Genomic DNA, 25,526 nt, shown 5'->3' with positions numbered 1-25,526 from the left:
GGCAAAAGCCTTTCCTCACACTTTGGAAGGTTGATTCTGGGACTATGTCAAAGCCTTTGCAGTATTGTCCTTTTGGACTTAATAGAGTCCACTAGCATAATCTCTAAAAATCCAGTCATCTTCAGCCTACAATGAGACATCAGAATGGATTTGTGGAAATGTCTGGGGAATATGGGTCTTTATTCCTGTTACCTGCCTAGGCTGGTGATACAAATATTTTTGACAATTGAGTTTGGATCAACTTGGCCCATCACCCTGTTTGCATACAATGAATTCCAATAAACTCCTATGTAGGGTTTTTCCAAATGAGGATGCAAGAATTTCTTAACTCAATTCAGATTTTAGTGATGCTTCACAGGAAGCTCATTTTCATACTGAACGCACCAAAAAGTGTCAAAAAAGTCCTTTGTAGGAATAAGCAGTTTATAGTGCTTAAATCCCACCCCTCCATATCCTTTTTTTTTTTGGGGGGGAGCAAAGCAATAGGGTTAAGTGACTTGCCCAAGGCCACAAGCTAGGTAATTATTAAGTGTCTGAGGCTGAATTTGAATTCAGGTCCTCCTGACTCCAGGGCTGGTGCTCTATCCACTGTGCCACCTAGCTGTCCCTCTTCATGTCCTTTTTAATAAGTATCTTTTTGGAAAAGAGGTGAGCAGATCAATGCAAACTCTTTTTCTCCAATTAAAGAAGTGTTTTAAAGGTGTGGAAGCAAGACAAGCACTGAGGGCACATCTATTAAGAACTGTACTTAATTACTAAATCCATAGGGTTCTCTAACAGTCAAAAAGTATGGTACAGTATTTGGTGACCATCAACCTAGTAAATTCCCATCTTTCTCATTTCCTCTTGTGACTTCCTTGAAGTCAGTTAAGAGTTCCCTGGAAGCATGTGGCTCAGGTGCCAATCTTAGACATACTCCTATGCTCTTTCACATTATACATACTCCAATTCCTGTCACTTGAAGCTTTCAGGTAGAAGAGAGAAAGACTGAAAGGGAACTGTTCAATTCCTTTATTCCCAATGCACTTTCTTTCCTTGGTTCTTGGCAGAGGGGTTTCAGTGCCACAGGAGCAGCAAGTATGGGGAGGGCTTGCTCAGTACTGGTTGTCTGATCTGATGCCCTCTTGTTTGGCTCTCCTTCCTTAAATACAATTGGCTCATTATTTTTTCATGTTCATGACTGGTTCTTCGTGACCTGCTGGTGCTAGATAAGCTGGGGCTGATTGTTAACGAAATTTAAGAAGCTTTGAAGAAAACAACTAAAGGGACAATTTGGAAGGCAAAACTCAGGCTTGGTTCTAAAAAGACACTTAATGAGGAGAGGAGACAAAGACCATATGGAGTTAACATATTTATAGCCCCTTTGGAAGGGGTCTTGTGTTTTTCTTGAGACCAGGAAAAGGAATTAGGCTGAATTTTTTTGGGTTCAAAGCTAAAAGCAGGATCTGAAAGAAAATGATGATAGCAACTATGACCAATGGGGAAAAACCTTGGCTGTGTGTGTGTGTGTGTGTGTGTAACTACAACATACTCTGTCTCTTTCCTGTTGTCATTAAAGCAGACAGAATTTTTTGATGGATACCTTTCTTTCAATTAATCTTAAGTGCTGCTGGTATATTAAATCATAGAAATGAATATGGATGAATCAGCGCTTTGCATGTACCAAATGGGTTTCAAGGTTTATTAAAAGAAATTCATTTCAACTGGGTTCTCAGGATATAAAGTTGCTTTTTTTTTAAATAAAGAATTTTAAAATATCAAACATTTATTTTAATATCAAATATTTCTACTTGTAGAGGGCAATGGTAATTTTTTAAGGGACACAAGTTAGTCCCATAAAAAATGTTCATTTTCTTGTCTAGAAGAATTGTGTCTATGCAAATCATAAGAGATACCAAGTCCAACTCCTTGCTCCCTTGAGGCAACACTCCATCTCTGTACAAGCCTGCAATACATCTTCCCCGCTACCCCTGTGCCCTATCCCCAGAAAATCCTTAGGGTTCTTCAAAAGACAACTAAAGCATCACCTTCTACTTGAAACCTTTCTGGAATCCTCCACCTGATAATCTTCCCTGGGCCCTCATCACCTTGCAGTTATTTTACGTCTCCTTATCCTCCACCTGTCCAGAATTAGTTGACAGGTTAGAGTGCTGTGTCAATTTTGCCCATGAGGACAACTGTGTGAGCACAAGCATATACATATGTATTCTATCTGAATATAAGCTCTTTGAGGGTAGGGACTTTTGAAAATATTGTATATAAATAAATGGTGACATCAGCTTATCTTGATCCTCCCAATTGCTTCCTGTCTCCCAGGAAATTATTTTGTTCAAATTTCTCTATATTTTGTGTTTCCTTTTCTGTATACATGCTGTATCACCCTTGCCTATCAGTAGAACGTAAAGCTCTTGAAGGCAATTTTATCTTTGTATTCCTAGTACCTAAACAGTGCCTCAGTCACAACAGGCCTTTAATAAATACATGTTAAATGTTGAATAAATGGGAAAGTCTTGAAATTACACAAAAATAAGATTCCCCCCCATCATATGAAATGATCAATGAGAAACTGAAGATTAAAGAAAAGTGCAGCTATACCTTTAATGTTTCTCTTGCCTTAAAATAGAAGAGGACTAGAATATAGGATAGATTCTTCCTCCTTTGCTCCTACTTTGAGGATGAAGTTACCTGCAGGGGCAAAAATACTTTCTACAATACCTAATGGGTGTCTAGTAATAACAGACTTCACTTTCCTCCCGCTTTCCCTCCTCCCCCTTCTCTTTTGTCAGTAGCTACAATGACAGTCTGCCCTTTATGATATGGGTACAGAAACCATGGTGAGCTCTTGGTGCTGTCTGGGAGTGGAGCCCAAAATCAGAGAAAGATATCTAAATTTAACTCTCTAGCCTTGTCAGCAGATAGAAGACTCTACAACGCAACTGGAGATGCCTTTCACTGGGTGTCCTGGTGCTGCATATAGAATGGGAGGGGTAAGCGGTCCTGTGGCCTGAATTTCAATGAAGGACTTGAAAATAACTTGGGTTTCCCTTTGCAAAACTGAAGGCAGAATATGCGTCTATGAATTAGGAACTTTTCCCAAATGATGGCTGGGCAAATGAACAGGTCAAGATACCTTTAAAAGACTGAACCATCATAATTCCTTATCCTCCACCTGTTTAGAACTAGTTGACAGGCTACAGTGCTGTGTCAAACTTGCCGATGAGGAAAACTACTTCAAAGTCACCTGATACTAACCTCTCTCAAGTTTCAAGGCTCTTAGTTTTCTGTCTTTGATGGATGAGCTGTCGATCTCAAATTTTTCTTGAGTGAGGATTACAAGGCAAGGTCAATGTGAACTAGGTGAAACAAGTCCAGGTTAAAGAGTGCCAAGTTACTCAAGCTGTTTAGGTTAAGTGCTGCTACTCAGACATTTCATATCCTTCATTATTGGTGGACCTGCAAAATCCTAAAGGATAGTTCTGTTTTTAAAAGACTTCCACTGAGAATGGAGTCAGAACAACCTAAATTCAAATCCCACGATATGAAACTGGGCAAGTCACTTAACTGTTCTCAGTCTTAGCTTTCTCATCTACAAAGTGAAGGGCTGGGGATGGCCTCTAAGTTCCCTTTCAGTTTTACATCTAAGATCTTGTGATACTTTGGGGTCTATTGCATTAACAGGTCTAATAATGGTGCTTACTATAAGGCAGCAAGTGACATTAATGCTTGTTCCAACTATTGACTCAAAGTAATTTGAGTCATAGCACATGAAAGATGGCATGTGAATTTTACTTTAGGAATTGGAGGTTTATTTCTAAAGCAAGTAGAGTTTGAAAAAAAAAAAGCCAGACATTGTATTAAAAAATTCAGTTTCAGAGACTACTGCTAATTTTAATGAAACATTAAACATGAGTCTGATTTTGCTTTAGGATTCAAAGTTATGAGTAGGTAAAGTGGGTCTAAGATGTCACAGTTGCTACTTTTCCTGACCTTGTACATCACCATTGGTCAACTCCCGACCATCAATAAGAGATAGCATCTACCTGGATCTTCAGTTTCTTTTCAAAATGTTAATCTCAAATTGGTATTTCTCAAGAAAGTTAAGCAGTTATCATTTTTGGGGAGAATACATAATTTTTCTTAAATGAAAGCAGCCTTAGGTAAAATCAAAAGGCAATACTTAGTTAAAGGATTGTTATTAATAGGTATATGAAGAAATAGAATAGAACGTACTGAGGGTTACACAATGAGAGGATGGAATGGTTGCTAGTGCTCTGTGGAACTGTATCACTCTACAGAAAGAGATCATCTTGAGGAGCCTAAGATTCAGAGCTAGAAACAGCACAGGACAAACCACAGGATCAAAGCTTTAAGTGTTGGAGGTCATCTAGTCTAAACCTCTCATTTTACAGAACAGGAAACTGAGGCCCAGTTAACCCATTAAGTAACTTGTCCAAGATCACAGAGATAAGGAGTAAAGCTGGAAATTGAATGCATAGGAGTCTTTTCCATTGCAGATCACCTGATCAGAACACCTCCTTTTACAAATGAAGACAGTGAGGCCCAGAGAGGTTGGATGACCTGCTTGGGTTCACAAAGGAAGTTAAGAAAGCAGCCTAATTCAACCAGAAAGGACTAGAACACTGTTCATTCTGAATTTCTCATTCTTGTGCCATTAGAATATGCTAACAAGTAAGAATGGGTAAATAGGTCAAGCAGTGAAGATAGCACCCCCCCCCCAATCAATATTGGGCTCTATTTCTCTTAGTCATCAGTATAGACTCCTGTTTTATGGAAGTCTACAAAAGAATAGCAAGATGCTCTGAGTTATTTAAAATGGAAAAAGAGGAAGGCAACTGTCTTGCAATTTTGTGGGGGTAGAGTGACATGTAGGCAGAATTAGGATTAACTACTCCAGGAGCCCAGCCAGGGAATCCCTGTAGAAAATAAATGTGATAAGCCCAGAGTGTGAAAGCAGGAAAAGAACCTTGGGGTGCTGCCAACCACACACTTTCAATATTTCAGGATTTAACTAGGGGATCTTCCATTATTAAAACACTACCAAGGCCTGCACTGTTAAGGATTCATTCTAGAGAAATTGGGGGCTTTGTAATAAAATACATCAAACTATAGATGCTAGTGTAGAAAATTCTAAAAAAAAAAATCTCATCTCTGAGAGACAAGGGTACTGGAAACGCCGATGACAATCACACCATCAAAGGTGACACAATCTTGGGCTTGGGTCATAGAACTGAAGGTGATTTTCCAGCAGTGTGGATTGGTTTGCTTTGAACTTCTGCAAAAGGTAGAAGGGTATAGTCAGAAGCACAATTCCCATATCCAAACAACACAGGAGATTCTTTGACATCTGGAACCCTGAAATAAGAGGGGGGCCTCCCCTTTCCCTTGTAAAGCTTTAGAAAAGGGTGGTAGCAAGGAGCTGAAAATGAAATGAAGAGTTTCACTGGATAAAGGAAATACTTAAGTGGAATCCTTCATAAAGGAGTGGTTTTATCCTTTTAACCCTAGAACTATTAAAATTATGTAAAGTGGCCACAGTTTTAGGAAAACTTGGGACTTTTGAAAGAGATTGTAGTTATTTCTCCAACACAATTAACTTAATGAAAATTGTGTTCAAACTCCAGGTCACTGACTCTGTGAAGACAGATGTGGCAGCAGGGGTTGTGGCTATGATTCTCAATGGACTTGCAAGTTTAGTCCACTGGGCTCCATGTACATCTAAATTTTAGGTTTCCTTAAAGATGGGACTTAAGAGAGACAGTGTAGCTAATGGATAGAGGGCTGCCTTGGAAACAGGCAGGTCTGCATTCAAGCCTGGCTTCTGACATATACTTAGCTGTGGCTAATAACTTACCCTCTCAAGGTGGCGCAGTGGACAGAGCAGTGGCTTGGGTCAGAAGGACCAGAGTTTGAATCCGACCTCAGACACTTGATGCTAACTAGCTGTGTGACCTTGGACAAGTCACTTAACCCTGATTGCCTCCCTTCCAGGGCCATCTCCAGTCATCCTGACTCCTATCTGGTCACTTGACTCAGATGGCTCGGGAGGATAAAGCGAGGCTAGTGACTTAGCCCAGCACCCCCCCCCCCCACCCGCCAATTCAATTTATGTGTTTGTCAAGGCATCACGTTCCTCATGTTGTGGTCTTCTTTGAGAACAAAGGACAAAAAAAAAAATTAGGCTTGAAGTGGGCTGCAGGTGGACCTCACAACGTGCCTAAGCTCAGCCTAAACCAGATGAAAATGTTGTTTCTTACTTTAATGTGTGGGTGCATCTGTTTTAAAAAAAGGAAAAGAAATACACAACTTGGGGTTTCTCTAAGTCAGTATGTGACCAGATGGGAACCTTCAGTGGCCCCCATTTTGATTTCAATTGGACACTGCTGCTCTGGATCAAGAGTTATAGAAAAGATGATGACTTGTATGCGTTTGTAAAGGGAGTTTCCCTGTTCCAAGAAATCTGCAAGTTCATTCTCTCTCTCTCTCCTTAGCCGTTATGTAAAAGGTCTGGTATCTCTGATGGATTAAAAATAAATCTTAGATGTTAACAAAGTTTCTTAAAACAAATGATCTCTATTAAATAATGTTGGGTAAAAGTAAAATTGCTCTAAAGTAAAAACCAGGCTAGAAGATAAGTTTCTGAAATGCAGAATAGCATTTGTGTGAGTTCAATGTCTTTTTTTTGGGGGGGGGGGGCTACTGATACGATTCCTCTGGTATGGGCACTCCCAGGGGGAAAAATTCCCTTTGTTCACAAAGCTGGCTACTATCTGTGCTGTCACTGGAGGTCTTCAGAATTATTCTAGATCATTCTAAGCCTTGCTCAGTCACCCAGTCAGAGTGGGGTGGAGGTCCTCACCACCCCCAGATTAGCTCCACGCTGCCTCTTTAGAGTGGCAGCGTCTTCAAAGAGGAGAAAAAGGAGAGTTACCGAGAAGACTTTGATTCTTCTGAAAACCAGAGATGGCTGAATTAATGGTTTGTTCATGAGAAGCTAAAAGGTAGGATAGTCCAGGAGGCAGACCTAATATTAAGCCAATGCATCACAGCTGCGAGGCCCTCAGCATAAAGCTTGTGGAGACAAGCTTGGAGGTGGTCAAGGTTACATCCAAATTTTGGGGATTGTTCTTACAAGATGCACTGGCTGGCCATGGAGGCGGCCCTTCTCCTTGTCCCTGGACCTGAAAGGGATGTGTGTGGAGGGCAGACCTACATGGCCCTAACTGTTCCTCTGCTCCTGCCACATCTTCACAATGAGGAAGAGGGCCCTCTGCGGGGTGCCTGGTGATGATAGCTTTAGGACAGTGAAGTCCGAAGAGGGTTTCTTCTCTCTTACCAGAACTCCACCAACCACTGGCTCCTGTTTTTTTTTTTAAATTTTATTTATTTAAGACAATAGTTAAATGACTTGCCCAAGGTCACATATAGCTGGGTAATTATTAAGTGTCTGAGACTGGATTTCAACTCAAGTCCTTTTGGTTCCAGGGTTGGCATTCTATCCTCTGTGCCACCTCACTGCCCCACAGTTCTTGGGGTTTTGCAATCTGAGACCAAAAAAGCTGCCCCAAAGAGGGCAGGGGCTTTAGGCAAACCAATGTTCTGGGAATCGGTCTCCAGGAACTGACTGTAAGGCCTTCACCGCGTGGTCCGGTTCAGGCACTGGTGCGGCCATGGCTGCAGGTGCCTGGGCTTGTAGAGCCTCTGGGACCTGGCCCAAAGCCTGGAGTGAGCGCTAGGGCAGACGGGGCACCGCGGTCTGCCGGCAATGATATCTTCTTTAAAGGAAGCTCTGGGACTTATGAATATGAAGAAGGTGCAGCCTGGGCCAGAGGCCACGTCTGCGTGTCTAAGGCAGGCCGCCAGAGGGCACTAGAAGCCAGGACAATATTTTCCCCAAAATTTGGATCATTTGCACAAATGCTTTAAGCTGCAAGCACTTTTGGAAATACAGAAAGGGCGAAGAACACACAGACTAAAATAATAGGACAGAAGGCAATGAAACAAGGTCTAGAAAGAGAAAAGATTTATGTAAACAATAAATTTGAATATGGAAACACTGTGCTATGAGAATACATTCTGATGAAATGCAGACAGGGTCAACAAATCACCTGCACATCAGACTGAAAAGAAGCACATGCACATGACCGAACATACAGGAACAATTCAGATACTGAAGCCCACCCAGGGTATGAAGGGGGCATCAGCACCTTCCAGCTGGTCAAGCTCCAGGGTTGGGCCAAGGGCCGCCAGGCTCATGGGCATTAGCCCGGGCTCAGGAGCGGCTGCCAGGCTCGTGGGTATTAGCCTGGGGTTCGGGAGTGGCCATGAGTGGCTCAGGAGCAGTCAGTTCTCATGCGGGGCTTCTGCTGGCTGATCTGGGGATTGGGAGGCAAGCTTTTTGCCATTTTGTCATCTGTGAGGATTGGCCCCACCCCCCAACATAGCCACCATCACAGGATGGCTGAAGGGTAGGAGAAGAATCCACCCAAGGAATAGCGTCCTGCTGTGTAAATGTTTATCAAATGTTTAAAACTCTGGCAACTTAAAAGGAGAAATGTGATGACCTTTGAAGCACGGGAAAGGAGGTTTGCTTGCTTCAAGAGGAAGGGGTCAGGACTCTTTCAATACTCTAGGTGGGGTAGGAATTAGGAGCTGGGAAATCTTCCAGGGTGGCCCAGATTGACTGACATTACATTAGTAAACTTCCTGAAAGTTAAATCACAAATTAGTTTTCAAAACTGAAATATAAAAGACTCAACCAAATGACTGAGTTGTTTGACTATTGTTGTGGTAAAACTACAGGCTGACTCTTTTAAACAAGGGGTATATTAATATAATTAATAATATATTTAATATAATTATCCTTTAAAAATGTCCTGTATTTTCCAAGGTAATAGAAATTGTAAAGTATTTAGAAAATGAAGCAATGACATGTGAATGCTACAAACAGGATGGATATCATGGAACATCCCAGACAGCTTTTGCCATGGTTGAGTCAAGCCAAAGGATCTAATGAAAATGTCAAATAATACTCCATTAGGAAAATATCTAAATGGATGTTATCAGCTTGAATGTGACATCCTTTGACTCCTCTAGATGTCTATCCAGGCCCTTAGTTTGATCCTCGCTGACCCCCAATCCTCATACTTACTTCTAACCCTCCAAGGACCTACTATTTCTTTGGTTTGGGTAAGGCTGTCCACTGATACAGAGGGCAATCCCTTTGCATCTTAGATGGTCCTCATGATCATTTTGCTGCAGCCAAAATCATTTATTGCCTGGTGGTCACTCTTCTGGTGATGAGCCTCCAGACTTGGTGAGGCTGCTCCTTGCAGGAGAGAAACCTAGACTATTCACAGATCAATGCTTAATACTTACAATCTGATGAGCCCTCTCAGGACTTGTACCCAATTAGCAGAGCCTTATGGAAGAGTAAAAGTTTTATGCTTATATGTTTCTTAAATCATCAAATCTAGATAAATTAGAAAAGTAGGCTACTAGATTTTCCCCTTGATTTTAGCGTAAGACATCTTGAGCCCCCAAATGATGATAAACTTTTAAAAGAGTATATAGTTTTGTTCATTTAAAAAAAAACAATGGGGGGGCAAGTGGGCACTGAGTGGGAAATGTGTGAATATCTTTGTTTTAAGTATTTATGCATCCTATCCATTACCTAAATTTGGGAAACAAAAAAATGGAACCACATTCCAATGATTTTTTTTGTTCTAAGTCTGTGAATGTGATCAGCTCATTTCCACATACAATCTGATGAAACTGCACAAGAATTGAACCAATGGAGACAACCAATACATCTTTCACAACAACCAAATTGAAATGCCTATCAGAAACAAAGGGAATAAATTCTCACTTTTGCCAAGTTGTAGGCTGAATCATTCAGAATGGTTCCATCAGAATATTCTTTCTGGGATCCTTGAAATTAAAGTAGTGATACGGCTATAAAAACTATCTACACAAGAAAGACTTATTTGGTCTCTGATTAAGGCTGGGTGAGAGTTGAAAACAAATATGTAATTAGACTGTATACAAACATACAATGGAGCTGGACACTGGCATTATTTTCTAAAAATATTGAATCTCTAAGATCCAGGAACAAGTTTGGAAAAATAAAAGGAAATAATTTTGCATTAATTTGGGCAGATTTATGTAAGTAATCTAGGTCACTGTTAATTCTTTCATGACATTTTAAGGTAAATGATTTGCATGCTGAATGAATTAATAGCAAATGCTATTTATGGAAACTAACTTTACAGGTAGCACAATACCCACTTCCCTATATACTAGTAAAATCTGTAAAAAAATTGATGTATGAAATTAAAAAAAATACACAAATATTTAAATATCTACTTCTTCATTAAAATGCTAAACTCATGCCCTCTCAGAATGGCATACAATATTTGTTTTAAAAAGCGCTGCAATAAGCATATTTGTATTATCATAAATATTTAAGACAGCTTCTGGAAGACTAACAGTGATCATTCAAAATTAAAAAGTTGTCAGAAAAACAATTTAAAAAGCGAGTGTCCTGATTTATTTTATTGTTTGGGTCTTAAAAATGCTAATTTGACTGCATGGGATACAAAAGTAATCTTAGACCCAGTATGTATACATACATTTAACAGAGAAAAAAACTTTTTCAATGGTGAAAGTGTGATTGAGGACTATGAGTCCTTTTGACTAGGTTTAAAGATTTTATTTTTCCAACTCTCATCTAATGATGATCAGAGTCAAGAACTAAGGTGTGCACACATCTGTCTGTGTGTGAGTTCATGTATGGGCATGTGTAGACCTGGATCTGGACTCTCAATGATGTAGGGACCTAGTGGTAAAGAAAGCCCCTCTTTCTCAGCACTGAGCACAATGTGTGGCCCCCAGACAGTGCTTAAGAAATGTATGTTGACTTGCCTGATTCAGACTGGCAACAACTACTGCATTGTTTGAAAGTCTAAAGAGGGCTGCCTGGGGTTGCCCAGGGAGGACGTCCAAAGCAGGACCTGACCCAGAGGCCAGTGTCTGCAAGCAAACAGAACAAGACACTCAATCTTCCAATGAGGTCAAAAAACAACCAACCTCCCAAAGTCAAAGGAAAGAGGCCAGACAAATAAGCAATGACACTAGGTCCCTACATTCAATGTTCCTTGCTGAATCTATCTTTGGATGGCTCAGTCTTGAAGGGGGTAGTCACAAAGAACTGAGAAGACTAGGTACAGAAAGAACTGGAATTCATTCACACGTCAACTAAAGGGACCTGATTTCTTTGTTCATAGAGCATAGTAAGTGGAGTAATTAGGAAAGGGGAAACATTGAGTCAAAGAAAACTCACAGACTGAACTCGGTTTCTTGTCACCAAGGACTCTCATTTACAACCTTTGGGAAGGTTAGAGTAGAGGGTCCCCACAGTGGCCAAGTCCGGTCCCTCTCCAAAGAGCAGAGTGAAACAAGATGCCCAAGACCCTGTGTTCTAGTCTCAGTTCTGCCACTGACCGAAGGAGTGACCTTTTAACTTTCTGGGGTTTCTTTCAAGGTGAAAGGAGGATGATCATCCTTGCCCTGCCTGTTTCACAGGGTTGCTGCAAGGAGAGATTGAATGCATAATTATCAGTGAGCTTGAGAAAATGGTAAATTGCTAAATGAACATCTGGGACTATCATCATGATCAACCCTAATTTGGGGTCTGCCAAAATTGAGGCTTCTCTTTGATAAATAAATAAAAACCTGTCTTCAAAATTCACAAGAAGTCCTGTTACCTAATTCCATACAACCAATATACTTCATAAAAGGGTTAAAAAACTACCATTCTCATCAAGGGGACTCCTCTTAATGCAAAAGAAGCATCATTAGGAAAGGAACGTGACATTCGAAAGATGAATGTGTGGAGAGCTGCCTCCTCCTGCTCCCGTCACACAACTGCTCACCACTGTGACTCAATTCTGGCTTCAAGGGTTTAGGGACTCAAATGCTTCTTGTGCGAGGCCAAGAAAAGACTCCATACTCTCTGTCAGGGAAAAGTATCAGCCAAAACATTTCCTTTCTTAACACAGGAGATGGGAACTATTAAGATGGAGTTACAAACAATTGAAATACTGGGGCAAAAGCATTCCAGTCTCCTTTGAAGGGAGATGGTCCCATAGTGGGCCCTTCTTTCCAATCACAGAGTGATGCTGGCAAGAGAAAAGGGGCTGCTGGAAAGTAGAGAAAAGAAAGATTATGCCACCAACAGTTAAGGGCTGTTTGTCCTGAGGCATCCAAGAAATATGAAAAGCCCAGGTTGACTCCTTTAGGATCTGAAAATAGCTCTCATTTTGGCACCTTTAAATTCCTGAGTCTTTTGCTTTCTTTGGATGCTCAAAAATAAAACTCCACTACAGACAGTTCTCACTTTCTCTGGCTCCCAGCACGCCTGTCAGGTTGGGGCTCAGCAGCAGCCCCAGCAGCCCCACCTAGGGCTGGGATCCCTCCCCACCAGGCATGGAGGTATAGCGGGGACACCTGAAGCCCCAGGAGGGGAGGGGAGCTCTGTGAAAAGGCCCACTGAACAATCAGCGGGAGCTGGTTGTAGGACCAGACTGCAGTCTAGGAACATACCAAGGATTTCTGGAGAGCAGAAAAGCCTGTGGACTGAAGTCAGAAGAGCTGGGCTCTAACTAATCTCTCCACTAACTTGAGGTGAGGCCCCGGGCAGATCTCTTGGCTTCTCTGGGGCTCCGTTTCCTTAGGTGCCAAATGAGAGCTGGCCAGAATGGGAGTGAGGGAGGTTTCCTGTTCTAAAATTCTAGAGCTGCTCTACCCAGACGGATTCTTCAAGACTGCCAGGTTATCATAGCCTTCTGTGCATGTGAGTGATTAAAAAAAGTTCTTAGTCATTAATATGACATTCAGTTCTGCTTCGAGCCAAGCCTCTTCACCAGCTGTCTATTGCTTTTTCACTCAAATACCACATACATTTTCAAAATCTAAACTGTGAAAGGCCTCAAAAATAAACAAAGACCAACTGGGCTGGTGGAACTAAACAAGAAAAAAGTATGGGTGAATTCATCATTTTGGAGTCCTCTCCCTCTCTAAAGTTGGCTAAAAGCAGCTCCACGCTCACGACTCAGAGCCTAGAGGTTTTCAGAGGGGCCCCTCAAGCATGATTTTTACAGAATGAAGATTAAGGCCACCAATGCTTCTCAGTGTGGAAGCGAAAGAGATGCTGATGAATGCACAGCCACAGAGCCCTCCTGTGGCAGGGAGGCTCTAGTGCAGCCGTCTACATGTCTACGGCCCCAGGGCTCTCTCCCTGCCTCCAGACCCACCTTCGGTACCAGAGGAGGATGCGCAGCCCTCGGGCTCATCCTTAAAGGGCAGGCTCCAGGGGATATCTGGATTCCAGCCTCGCCCCATCATTTTACGCATGGAGGGACCCTCCATCCCTGCCATAATTAGGGCCATCATGAAGAGTGGGGAGCTCCCAGGAGACCCCCTGGCCTGTCCATCCCCGTGGGCTGGCGGTAGGCCAGTGGGCTCAGCTTGCCTCTTGGCCGGCGCTGGGCAGCTGCTTACCACTGCACGTGGATGAGGGGGCGGCATACAGAAACGGGTAAAACTGCATGCAGCGGACCAGCTTCAGGCTGCCCTCACACTCCAGGCACCTGGCCGACACATTCAGAGCCTGGCGGAAGGCCTGAATCGCCCCACTGATGTTCTTCAGAGCCAGATAGGCATTTCCTAGGCTCAGCAAGGTCAGGGGCTGAAAAGAAAGGAAAAAACCCAAAGTAAGTTCCAAATCACCCGCCAGCCTCTTTCTCCTGGAAAGCTTCCCAAGGATCTGACCCTACAGGCAGGACTGCAGGGCACCTCCAACCGTCTCCATTTATGAGCCCTTAAAAAAATCCAGGGGTGGGGACATCTGGATCATGGGTCCTGCAAAACTGGGGAAATAATATGGACTAGTGAGGCCATGTAATGGCAGGCAGGACTGAAATTTGGTAAGTGTAGGAACTTTTTAGGAGCAATCTAGTTAAATGTTTGACCAAATACAGCAGGCTAATTTTGAAATTGATCATTTTAAATGACCTGTGAATGTACATAAATATCCAGGAAAAAAAAGGTTCTCCACCCCTGGTTTAAAGAGTGATTTCAGAGAAGATTTATATTTAGTTCTCATCATGTACAGTGCCACAAAAGACAATAAGCACAAACTATTTCAAAAGATTCTTCTTTTTTTACTCCTACCTTTGCACAGGACAGGAGGAACCCTTCAGTAGAGGCCATATAAAAATCACACTGGGCACTCACTTTACTAATGCAATGTATTGTTGTGTATGAGATTAAACCACTGTTACAACATTCCTTACTTGAAGGAAGCATAACTGAACTCTAACCTCTTCATGACTTCATGCCCCTTGCTCTCTCTCGTTTTCCTCCAACAATAATTCAATTTTTGGGGACAAAAGTGTAATTACTGTGAAAAAAGAATAACTGTCACTTAACACATTGGCATTAACTCCTAAGAAACATCTCACTGGAACAAACCAAAGGACAGCAGAACTCTCACAACTTAAGCTCAGACTGTAAGCACTTTTCTCTTTAGTACAGGTAAAATGGTGGTTTAAATCTGAATCCACAATTAAGCAGGACACTCAGAAGTCCAAAGCACCAAAATGCTGCAATGAAAACTTAGCCAGAATAATGACCACGCTAATGGGATGGGGCAGATAATTTACTTCATTAAATGGGAATCAGCATTTGGGGATTGCCTTTGTCTTATTGTTTTAAGATGCCATTCCATTTGGAGGAATGGAGAGTCCCAGGGATGTGACTTCCCAAAAGTGCTCTTTCCCTAATAATGGAGGAAGCAGAGGGGCTGCTCCACTCATGGGTGTCAGTGTCCGACCTGGAAATGAGCCTGCCCTCAGCTGACTCTCATGGTTTTCATTTTCATGTTGTCTCACTGACCACACTGTTTTAATAACTCAGTTTACTGGCAATATTCTTGTCCTTGAGAGTGTAATTAAACAAAGAAAAACAATTCATCCCCAGAGGCTGTGTGGGACATGGGTCTGCTGAGCAGACAGCAGCTAGGTCGTATACCTTCAACCTTTTATATCCTATGTGTGTTTCCTGAAGTGATCCTAGCCTACAGAATTGCCAAAGCAAGTGCAATACTTTTTGTTATTAACTTCATCGACATCTCTTATCAAGCCTGTGGAGTTATCATTGTTCTTCACAGCAACTCTTCTCCCCTACACCTCCTGAAAGAAAATCCTTTCCTTAAATCATCGTAGATGACCCCCAAACTCCTAGGACTGACACACAGGTAGAAGGCATGATGGATGGCCGAAGGAGGCCTTCTTTCTTACTTCTGGATTCAGAAGATTCTAGAGAAAGAGAAGTGTGGGCCTTAGGAAGAATCCAGAATCCACAATGGAGACTTAGGTCTCCCAGAGGAAAGACTAATCAGAAAATATCTATGGGCAAAATGAAGACATTAGCTGAGTCAGGGTTCAGTCAAATAAGAGAAATATAATGTCAACATAAAGCCACATTGGGATCTCTGGATTCCATTAAAGGGGTTAAAACCCCCGCAACAAAACAAAGACTGACTTTCCAAGGAAAGGGGATAAGCAAAATCCACGACCTGGGGCTAGCCTGGAAATCAGGTGAATTAGTAAAAATGGTCAGCAAACTCAAAAGTCAGGCAAAGATGAAAGTGTTAAATCTGCACCAAGTCAAGTTAACTGGCACAATGTACTCTGCCTCAACTGTGGATCTCTTAGACCCTGAGATTCCCTTGTTTAGCAGTAAAAGTGGTCTGTGCCCTTGAACATGTACCAGAGTAGAACAGGGGAGAGGGCCCAATGGAGAAGAGACAGGATAGATGGTGAATCTCAGGGGTAAAATCTATGGAGGAGAATATGGTGATTCTCCCTTTGTGACATAGCCTTTCCTTCCAGTCCCCTGGGAAAGCAATGGAAAATTAACTCAGGGGTGGCCAGGTGGTGCAGTGGATAGAGCACTGACCCTGGAGTCAGGAGTACCTGGGTTCAAATCTGGCCTCAGACACTTAATAAATACCTAACTGTGTGGCCTTGGGCAAGCCACTTAACCCCACTGCCTTGCAAAAAAAAAAAATAACTCAAAAAAGCAGCATCAAAAATCCATTTGGGGTTAAGTTTTTTTTTCTTTAGGGGGGAAGGGCTCTCTTTGACATATCTCACAGAGCTTGTTCCATATTTCTTAAATGTCTTTAGCAACTTTATTTACAGCATGAAGCAGGAGTCCAGTATTTTTAAAAATTTAAGACTGAACTATATTTTATATAGTCTAGTCTAATACAGTAGGGAGAAAAAAAACCTCCAGTACAAGCTGATTTCTCCTCAACATTAAAAAAATGGAACCACAGACTGTGGTGTTGGGAAAACTTTAAGAGATGCTTCAGTCCACATGTTCCCATTTAAGAGATGGAAGACTGAGATCTGGAATCAAAGTGACCTGACTACCAAAGGAGAACCAGAGACAATGTTAAAATTTCAGTCCTCTGATTTCAATTGTTTTATAAACTGGGTCATGCTATCTTTTGCCATCTTTCATGCATCTTTGGGGGCATCCCTCTTATATGTGAGGCCCCAGTTACTTTCTCAGTTTAAGTGCACATTCACTTAGCAAATACAAAAGAAATGGTTTATGACTTCAGGGGCTGCAGGTCAGAGAACAAGGGCCCCAGGTGATGCTGGGCTTTTCCTGGACAACTGGGTGGCACAGGTGGCAGAGCATTGGGTTTGTGAAGATCTGAGCTTGCTGAGCTCAAGTCTGCCCCGGGGTCTCTGCAGGACCCTGAGCAAGTCACTTAAGCCTATGTACCTCAATTCCCTCACCTGTAAGATGCGCTGGAGAAGGAAACAGCAAAACCACTGCAGTATTACTGACAAGAAAACCCTAAATGAGGTCATGAAGAGTCAGACACGAATGAAATGAATCAACCACAACATCTTTTCTTATTGACCAAGCTTGGCTTTGTATGGATAAAAAACTGAGCTTTAAAACTAGGGCTCAAATTGAGCAGAAGGACCTAGTGTCTTGAGAGGGAAGTGGCCTCAAATGAGGCAGACTTCAGTTCTTGGTGGGGGAGCCAGGACTGTTTCATCATTCTCACTTAAACCTTAAAAACTCCATCAACATAAACTCTATTCTTTTAAAAAAGGAAACAAATGACCCTACAAAAATGACACAAACATGCTTTGTCGGGTCCATATGGCTTCTGCCAGTCAGAGGCACGACCTGGAACAATGCCTCTGGGGGCAGGTCAGTAAACATGCTGCCAAGATCCCAAGAAACAGAAAACCTCACCTCTGAGCCATTGATTGCCAAAGCTTGGAGGAGCAGCTTGCTAGCTTCATGGTGAAGACCGTAGTGCATCAAGAGGTTGGCCAGGTTCACAAGGGGAATGTCTTGGTACTGAAGGGGAGCCAGATCCAAGGCTCTCTGCAAGCAGGCGATGGCCAAGGTGCTGTTCCCCAGGGCTCGCCAGTAGAGTCCAGCCTCATTGAACATGAACCACAAAGGCTCATTTGGCTAAGGAAAAAACCAGACACAGCCCACAGATTCCTATTAGTAAAGGCATAGCCGCCTTAGCCAGACTGGATTTTTCTCAAGTTCAACTTGGCTTTTGGTTGTCATTCCCAAGGGTTTGAGTTTCAGACTCCCAAATAAAGGTAATCTTTACTCACCTTATTGATGGCGTGAAATAAGAGTGTTCCTATTTCTTCTTCTGTGATAGTATAGTTATTAATACGGGAAAGCAAAATCTGAAAAGCACAAAGCTGACACTTAAAACAACAGGGATTAAAACTTTAAAATATTTTTTGTAGAATAAACGAAGCCTATTATCCTCTTGACGCAGAACCACTGCCTGAGAGCAGGAAGGGACCTCACAGCAGTTAGTCCAACCTCATCATTTTATGGATGAATAAATTGAGATCCAAAGAGATTACTCATACTGTCACACATGGGATTTGAAGCCAATTCCTTTGATTCCTGAGTTGGTATTCTTTCTACTGTACCACAGTGCCTCTCTTCTGAGAAGAGGCTTGAAGCAGGTTTCTCAGAAATAAGTGAGAGACAGCAGGATGTAACAGAAAGGCCACTGGACCTGAAATCCAGAGACCTGAGTTCAAGTCCCATTTCAGACATTTATTAACTTGTTGAACATGGGCAGTCATTTAACTTCTCTGAGTCTCAGTTTACTCATCTGTAAAATTGTGACAATATTCGAAACACTTTCCTCAGATTGTACAGAAAGTGCTTTCAAATCCTAAAAGTACTATGTATATGTGAGTTATCGGGAATGTTTACTAGGTTGAATTGGTGGTTTGGTAGGAAGATCCCTGGAGTTGGAATACAAGTCAAGCCTCTGCTCTTCCCTTTATGACCAGGAGCATAGGGAGGGCCCTCAGTTTCCTCCTCTGTAAAATGATTAGTTGCTGTAATATGAATGATAGTGGGACCATGTCCTTTACATGTAAGCAATAATGCCAAGGGCAATATGTTCATTAAAAAAACGGTTGTGTTTAGAGACTTCTGTTAGGAAAGAAGATAACATCAAAACAACTGAAAGTGAATATTAAGCATGACTCCAAAGAAAAGATAGGAGAAGAGAAATCACCCTCTCCATCTTTTTTGCATAGTTGTGAGTCTATAGTTGTGAAACACTATAGATGGCAGCAGACTTTTTGATATATTTGCTAGGAGTATTTTTTCCTCTTCCTTGAACAACTTTTTTTTGCTAAGTCATGGCTCCTAGGGAAGAATAAACTGAGAAATGGAGAGGATGTAAAAACAAGGATTATTAGTAAAATCTTACCAAAGAAAGAAATCATAAAGTTGATTGAGCAGATCTCAGCTTCTGCTGGAATCACAAACTTTAAGGCTAGAAGGGATTCAATGGTTGTCTAGTCCCTTCTCTCTAAAATATACTAATATGTTCTGGTCCTCCAGCCATTGTGTGAAGACCTCCAGCTAGGGGGAGCCCAGGGGCACCAGAGGCTGCCCATTCTGGTGTTAGACCTCCTTCATTGGATGGTCTGTCCCCATAGGGACCCTAAGTTCGTTTTTTGTTACTTCTATCCATACTATTCCTGGTTCTTCTCTTTGAAGTCCAAGAGAATAAGTCAAAGTCTCTTTCCATATGAAGGCCCTTCAAATACAAAGACAACTCTCATGGTCCCTGGGTCTTAGAATCTCCTTTAGGTTAAATGTCCCTGCTTCCTTAAACTGATCCTCATACACATGGATAAGTCTTTTCAGGATTCTGGTTGCACACATTTAGTACTCTTTTTTTTAAGGTTTTTTTTGCAAGTCAATGGGGTTAAGTGGCTTGCCCAAGGCCACAAAGCTAAGTCATTATTAAGTGTCTGAAGCCGGATTCGAACTCAGGTACTCCTGACTCCAAGGCTGGTGCTTTATCCACTATGCCACCTAGCTGCCCCCACATCTAAGTACTCTTAAGATGAATCAACATCCTTCGGATTGTGCTTGGGGCTGAAAACACTCCAGATGGACAGTGACTAGAACAGAGGAGGAAGGGACTATTACCTCCTTATTCCTAGAAGCTTAAGGAAGTAGGAGTTTCCCATCTTGCACCTAGATTTTTTTTGTCTTTGCAGCCTTTTCTTTTAATGTTGCATTAGACTTTGGGAAGCTACATCCCATCAAGGAATCATACTGAGTTTGCAGAGCACTATCAATCCCAGGACTTTTTCAGCCAAATGCCATCTAATCAAATTTCCCAAATCCTGAACCTGCAAAGTTGATTTTTAGAATGCAAGTCCAAGACGTGATTTGATCTTTGATTCACTTCAATGTTCTAGCCTGTGACAAATGTTTTGGATCCTGACTCTACTAGCTTTTCCAGGTTTGTGTTATCTGCAAATCTGAAAGGCATCCTATCTATGCCTTTAGTCATAGATGTCACCATTCTGGATAGTAATCTGAAGACTACAGTTTGACAGTCACACTTCTTAATTAATGTGTACTGATGATTAATCCCACTTCATAGCTATCATTTCTTTGCTTTGCAAAAAAGTACTTATAGCCTTAGTTTGTATTCTAGCAATCTGCAATGGCTTATTGTTTTTATTTGGGGGAAGGTGTATGTAAATGTGCATTCTCTGTGACCCAGCAGCTCCATGATGTTATCTAGTTTGCTTTGTGGATGGCCTCACCCTGGCTCTCAGGGAGAGACATCTTGGTCCTACTGTTGTTTGAGGTCAAAGGGAAGGAGCTTAGGAACCTATGCAAGTTATAGCTACCAGAAAACAGTCCATGGGCCCTAGGTTAAATGTCCCCACTTTATGGAGCCTTGACTCCCAGGGTTTGTGACCCTGTGCTTCGGGGTCTGTCCTATTCAACATCTGTTCCTGCTGACAGCTCTGCTGAAGAGGATAGTAAAGAAAAGCCAGATAGTACAAGTGACTAGTGCCAAATGAAGCCTGCCTTACTTGTCTTGCGTAGTCATCGGGCATCTTGAATTTCAGATCCAGATGATGGTCTAGTTCTTTGAATTCAAGATAGGGAGTGCGGCTGTTTCGGAGGCCAATTGCAGAGGAACAGTCAGGGGAACGGACCTCTCCTCCCAAAAGGCCAAGATCCAGCACTGTGCGGGTTCTGGAACAAGAAAAAGGAACAAGGTTTCAATCACTAGAGGAAAATGTTTTCCTCCCTAAGTGACAGTTGGCAATCTCCATGGAACTGCCTGTGCGTGACCAGATTACTCATCATGCAGAATTACTTGCCTGAGTCCTCGGTTTTCTGGAGGTAAGAAATAGGTCGGCAGCTCATCGCCAGGAGGAACTGCAGGATAACTCTCTGCACAGTCGGTTCTTCTGGGCCACAGAATGTGTTGCTTGTCCTAATAAAGGAAGGGTTCTATCAGTTTATTCCCATAAACTCTCTCATTAGCCTCCTAAAATGAAGTGATAAAGCAATAAGAATATACCAAGATGGATAAGAGGGAGAAGACGACTTTTTCCAGAACTATATTAACATCAGCATGTTCAACTCTTCTCTCTGTTTCCAGCTGATAGCTGTTGTCTGATCAAAGGCATCATCAATCAAATAGGGAACTGCACTTCAAATACCCTGCAAATGTCCTTGGGGAGCCAGGATGGGGAAAGACTACATGTTTCTGAGTGAATCATTTCTATGTTTTTGTATCTATGGCAACAGAACAAATTCACGATCACCAACTCTCTCCACAAACTTTTGGAGGCTTAGAGGACAAACAGCTGAGGACTGGGCCAAGTCCATTGGCAGAGGGACAAATGATGCTCTGAGCTCTTTCCACTCATCCACTCACTCCTTTAAGAAACTTTCTCCTTAGCCTTATGAAGATTGCTCCCTTCAGTTTTCTGTCTGTTGGACCCCTCTGGCCTTTGCTGACTCATTTTCCTCTTCCTGTTCCCCATAAGTAGATGTCCCCCAAGATTCTGCCCTTGGCCTCTTTACAAAATTCCTTGGATTTCATCCAATGCCATGGCTTCAGTGGAAGCATCTGCACTGTTGTAACTCAGCTCTCACGGTTGAATCTGCACCAGCAAAGAACCCTCAAGAGCTCCAGGCCCCTTGTTCTAAGTCTGCCAATGTTTGCATGGATGTCCTGCTGGTAACTCAAAATCAAGTGACCAAAATGGGACTTATTTATCTCTCTATCCCAAACGTACAAGGCTCCCTATCCATTTCCTGATATTTGTTGATGAAAATATCCTTTTTGTCACTGAGGCTAAGGCAGGATTTTCCACACCATTTGGATTATTGTAAATGGTCTTTCCCCTTTTCTGTCAGTTCTGACAATACTGGCCTCGGCCTCCTTCCCAAAGATCTTCTGTGGTTCTACAGTACTTTGTTAGACTAGTACTTGAGGCCTTCCACAATCTGGCTTCAGTCAACTTCAGCAACCTTAGGTCACATTCTTCTTCTTTAAAACCCTATATCTTAAGCAAACAACTGCCATCCTGCAGTTCCCTCTTCCTCTCCTTTCTTGTGTCCGTCTCTATCTCTGGTCCTCCAATTTTGTTCAGGATCTCTCTGACTGCACAAGAGCTTTGACTTACTCCATTTTCCTACTTGGGTCTCTTGGTCCTTTCTTTTTTTAAGGTTTTTTTTTTTTTGCAAGGCAATGGGGTCAAGTGGCTTGCCCAAGACCACACGGCTAGGTAATTATTAAGTGTCTGAGGCTGGATTTGAACCCAGGTACTCCTGACTCCAGGGCTGGTGCTCTATTCACTACGCTACCTAGCTGCCCCTTCTTGGTCTTTTCTTAAGCAATCTGATGGCTCCATCTTCTCTCTCCCACTGTTCCTGAGAGCCCATCATATAGATTAATGATAATAAGTCCTGGGGACACCCAACTAACTTGCTGAGGACACCTTAACCTGATATTCAACATCCACAACTTACACAGAAGTGTGCCATAAATCCCAGTTATAGAGTCCCTTTTACATGTTCCATATGTTTGTATAGGTTTGTCCTGTCAAATACTCCCAATGCTAGGAATACATTCCCCTTAATATCTCTGACTAAAACCCCTTCTCTCATTAGGCTCTCTATTGCTGGGGCACTTGTGAATTGGTCTAATCATTCTGAAAAGCAATTTGAAATTATATTCAATATAATAAACAAACACACAGTTTGAACCCAAAGATATCACTATGAGATATATCCACCAAGGAGGTAGAAGACAGAAAGGTCCATATGTGCCAAAACATTGGCTGCACATATTTTCTAACAGCAAAGAAGTTAAAAATATTAAAAAGAACTATTAACTAGGGACTGTGGTACATAAATATGTAAGTATCTGTACTGTAAGAAACAATGAACATAAGCAATTGAGAGAAGCAATGGAAGTAGTAGGCAGAGCCAGGTAAATGATGATCAAAAGGAATTCTATACAATAACGACCAACATTAACTAAGAAGAGTTGAGAAAATGTACTGCCTCCTCTCTTTTGTAGAGTTGGGGGATTAAAGATGAGGCATCAGATATGAATGACATATTGACTTGGTTAGGCCAACATATTTCCCTTATCAGAACCCCAACCAAACCAAAACAACAAAACTTTACCTCCTCTGGGAAGGGGAGAGGGGAGGGATAGGTTCACAACTAAAGATGATATAAAAATATATCAATAACAATAAAAGTAAAATGAGAAAGAATTCACCTCTTTTCCTACAGGTGGGAGATCATCGTAAAGATGATTACATTTATATTGTCAGACACAGTTGGTTTTTTTAACTCTTTTAGTCTGTTATAAGAGATGGCTCATTGTGTGATGGAAAAGTAATATATTTAGAAATGTGAAATGTGATACAAAAATCAAAAAGCATCAATTTTTAAAAATTCTCTTCCTTCCAGAACCAGAAGTACAAACTCTTTTATAAAAAGTAAGCAGTGTATGTCTCCTTCCTCAGATTTTGCCTATCGTATTCTAGGCCTCTGCTTTGCAATAGTGGGATATATGCTGTATCATACTTATTTATATATTGGTCTCACTTCACTGGTCTGCTACCAAGATTCTGAGTCTTGGTTGTTGTTTTTTTCTCTCTTATATGGTTAGTAGCAGATCTTGCAGGTTTGTTTTATTGAATTGTATCGAATGTCAGTAGTTTAAAAATGCTGATTTCAAGAGAAGTTTCCTCTATATACTTACCCGATATGCATCTGATTCCATGCCCCAAACCCAGAGAACAGAATGGGGTACAGGGGAAGACTTGGAGGAATGGCTAAGGTCACTCTGATTTTCGTGAACATCTAAATTCACGGACATCATACTGGAGGTTGAGGAATCTTCACCAAACTGGGGAATAAAATAACAGGTTAAATCAAAATAAAAGAAGGGCTAATATACTAACACAGAAGAGCTGTGAATTGGTTCAAACCTTCTGGAAAACAACATGGAATTATATAAAGAAAGTGACTAAAATGACTATACCTTTAAACTCAGAGATTCTATGATCACACATATGCCCCAAAGAAAAGCCCTACATTCACCAAAATATCTACAGCCAGCCCTTTTTTTTTAGTAGCAACCAAGACATGGATTTGGGAATGATTAAATATGTGTGTTAAATACAGAAATAGAATAAAGTATTATTGTGCTATAAGAAACAATATATATATGAAAAATGTAAACAAGGATGGGGAGATTTATATGAGTTAATACAAAATGAAGTGAACCAGGAAAACAATACATACAATGACTACCATGTAAAAAGAAATAAAAAACAAAATAACTGAAATGGAATATTGTGAAATTATAAGACCATATTTTGCCCCAAAGAAGAGCTTTGAGAAGGTATCTTCTAGAGGGGTATGGAACCTGAACCTAACAGTTTTCCAATGTGTTGGTTAGTTTTATTGAGCTGGTTCTCCTCCTTTTTTATTTTTATTTTGAGAGAGCTCTTGAGCATAGTGAAATAAAATAAAATAAAGCTATCAGTAAAAATGTATTTAAAAAAATCCACATAGGTACATATCTTCATATAAGAGGAAAGATTTTCATAGGCCATGACTAAGGTTTAGAAGTAATTATTCAAGTGTGAAAACATAGTGAGAAAAATAAAGGTTAAACAAACATGGTCCTTATATATCTATCTGTCCAAATGAGAATGAATAGTGCATATTGCTTCCTTTGGGATACTCCTTAGGATGCATAGAAAAAAGTATGGATAACTCCTAATTAGAGCCAATTTCCAATCAGCCTTGCCAAAGGAATAAGAGAAAAACAGAGGACAGCTGTCCTCTTCTGCTTGTTTTCTATGACTAAGCCTATATCACATTCAGTCTCTGGCTAAATGGGAGACTTGGTCCATAATGGAAATATGGTACAAACGATGGCTTGCCAGGAACCCAAGACTGAGGTTAGACAAGGCTGCTTTTAAGGTCTCTTCCCATCTGGAGAGCCCAGGATTTAATTCTCCATTTTACTCTTGCTGTCATGCCTCAGGTGAGCTGGGATCTCAACAATGTGAGTGTCCCCTCCCTAAGTACTAACCGCACCCCACCCACACCCTCTCAGCCTGTGTGTCACCTATCCCTGGACTTTCAGAAATTCTAAATGTGAAGTCCAGCCAAATCCCAAGCTCCTCCTTCCTAGAGTGTGGATGCCACCCAAGGGCCAGGGACCCCCCCCTTCTCTTAACAACCAACGCAATTACTCTTCCAGTCTCACAGCCTTCTGGGCACTGGGAGCCCTTTTTGAGCCTTCCATTAGATTCTGAGCTTTAATGTTCTCTGCCCCATTCTGTACTACAAGACCATTATCAGTGGGCTCACATCTCAGGATATGAATTATGTAGACAGTCTACCTCAGCTTCACTTCTTCAGACTGCCATGATTCACAGACATATACCCTCTCAACAGAAGAATACTGTTACAAAAGCGAAGTCTTTGTTTCACAGAGAAGTTGGGGTCATTAAAAACCTTCTAAAATATCCTCAAGGCATTATAGCCAGTTC

The 25,526-nt window shown here is 41.6% G+C and overlaps 1 protein-coding gene across 1 annotated transcript in view; it reads right to left on the bottom strand.

Annotated features, from left to right (window-relative positions):
• The window catches only part of TTC17 (tetratricopeptide repeat domain 17), a 108,632-nt gene that overhangs the window by 43,549 nt on the left and 39,557 nt on the right, over positions 1–25,526 (bottom strand). The window contains exons 12-17 of the mRNA XM_074231615.1: positions 23,720–23,866; positions 20,808–20,923; positions 20,514–20,679; positions 17,745–17,822; positions 17,365–17,589; positions 13,579–13,765 (exon numbers count right to left, since the gene is read on the bottom strand). Coding sequence (XP_074087716.1) covers positions 13,579–13,765; positions 17,365–17,589; positions 17,745–17,822; positions 20,514–20,679; positions 20,808–20,923; positions 23,720–23,866 — 919 coding nt within the window. The remainder of the gene's footprint in view (positions 1–13,578; positions 13,766–17,364; positions 17,590–17,744; positions 17,823–20,513; positions 20,680–20,807; positions 20,924–23,719; positions 23,867–25,526) is intronic.

The sequence above is a fragment of the Macrotis lagotis genome, chromosome 3 (genome assembly GCF_037893015.1).
Source record: "Macrotis lagotis isolate mMagLag1 chromosome 3, bilby.v1.9.chrom.fasta, whole genome shotgun sequence".
Taxonomy (NCBI): Eukaryota; Metazoa; Chordata; class Mammalia; order Peramelemorphia; family Peramelidae; genus Macrotis; species Macrotis lagotis.
This window is presented reverse-complemented; position numbering and strand designations above follow the sequence as displayed.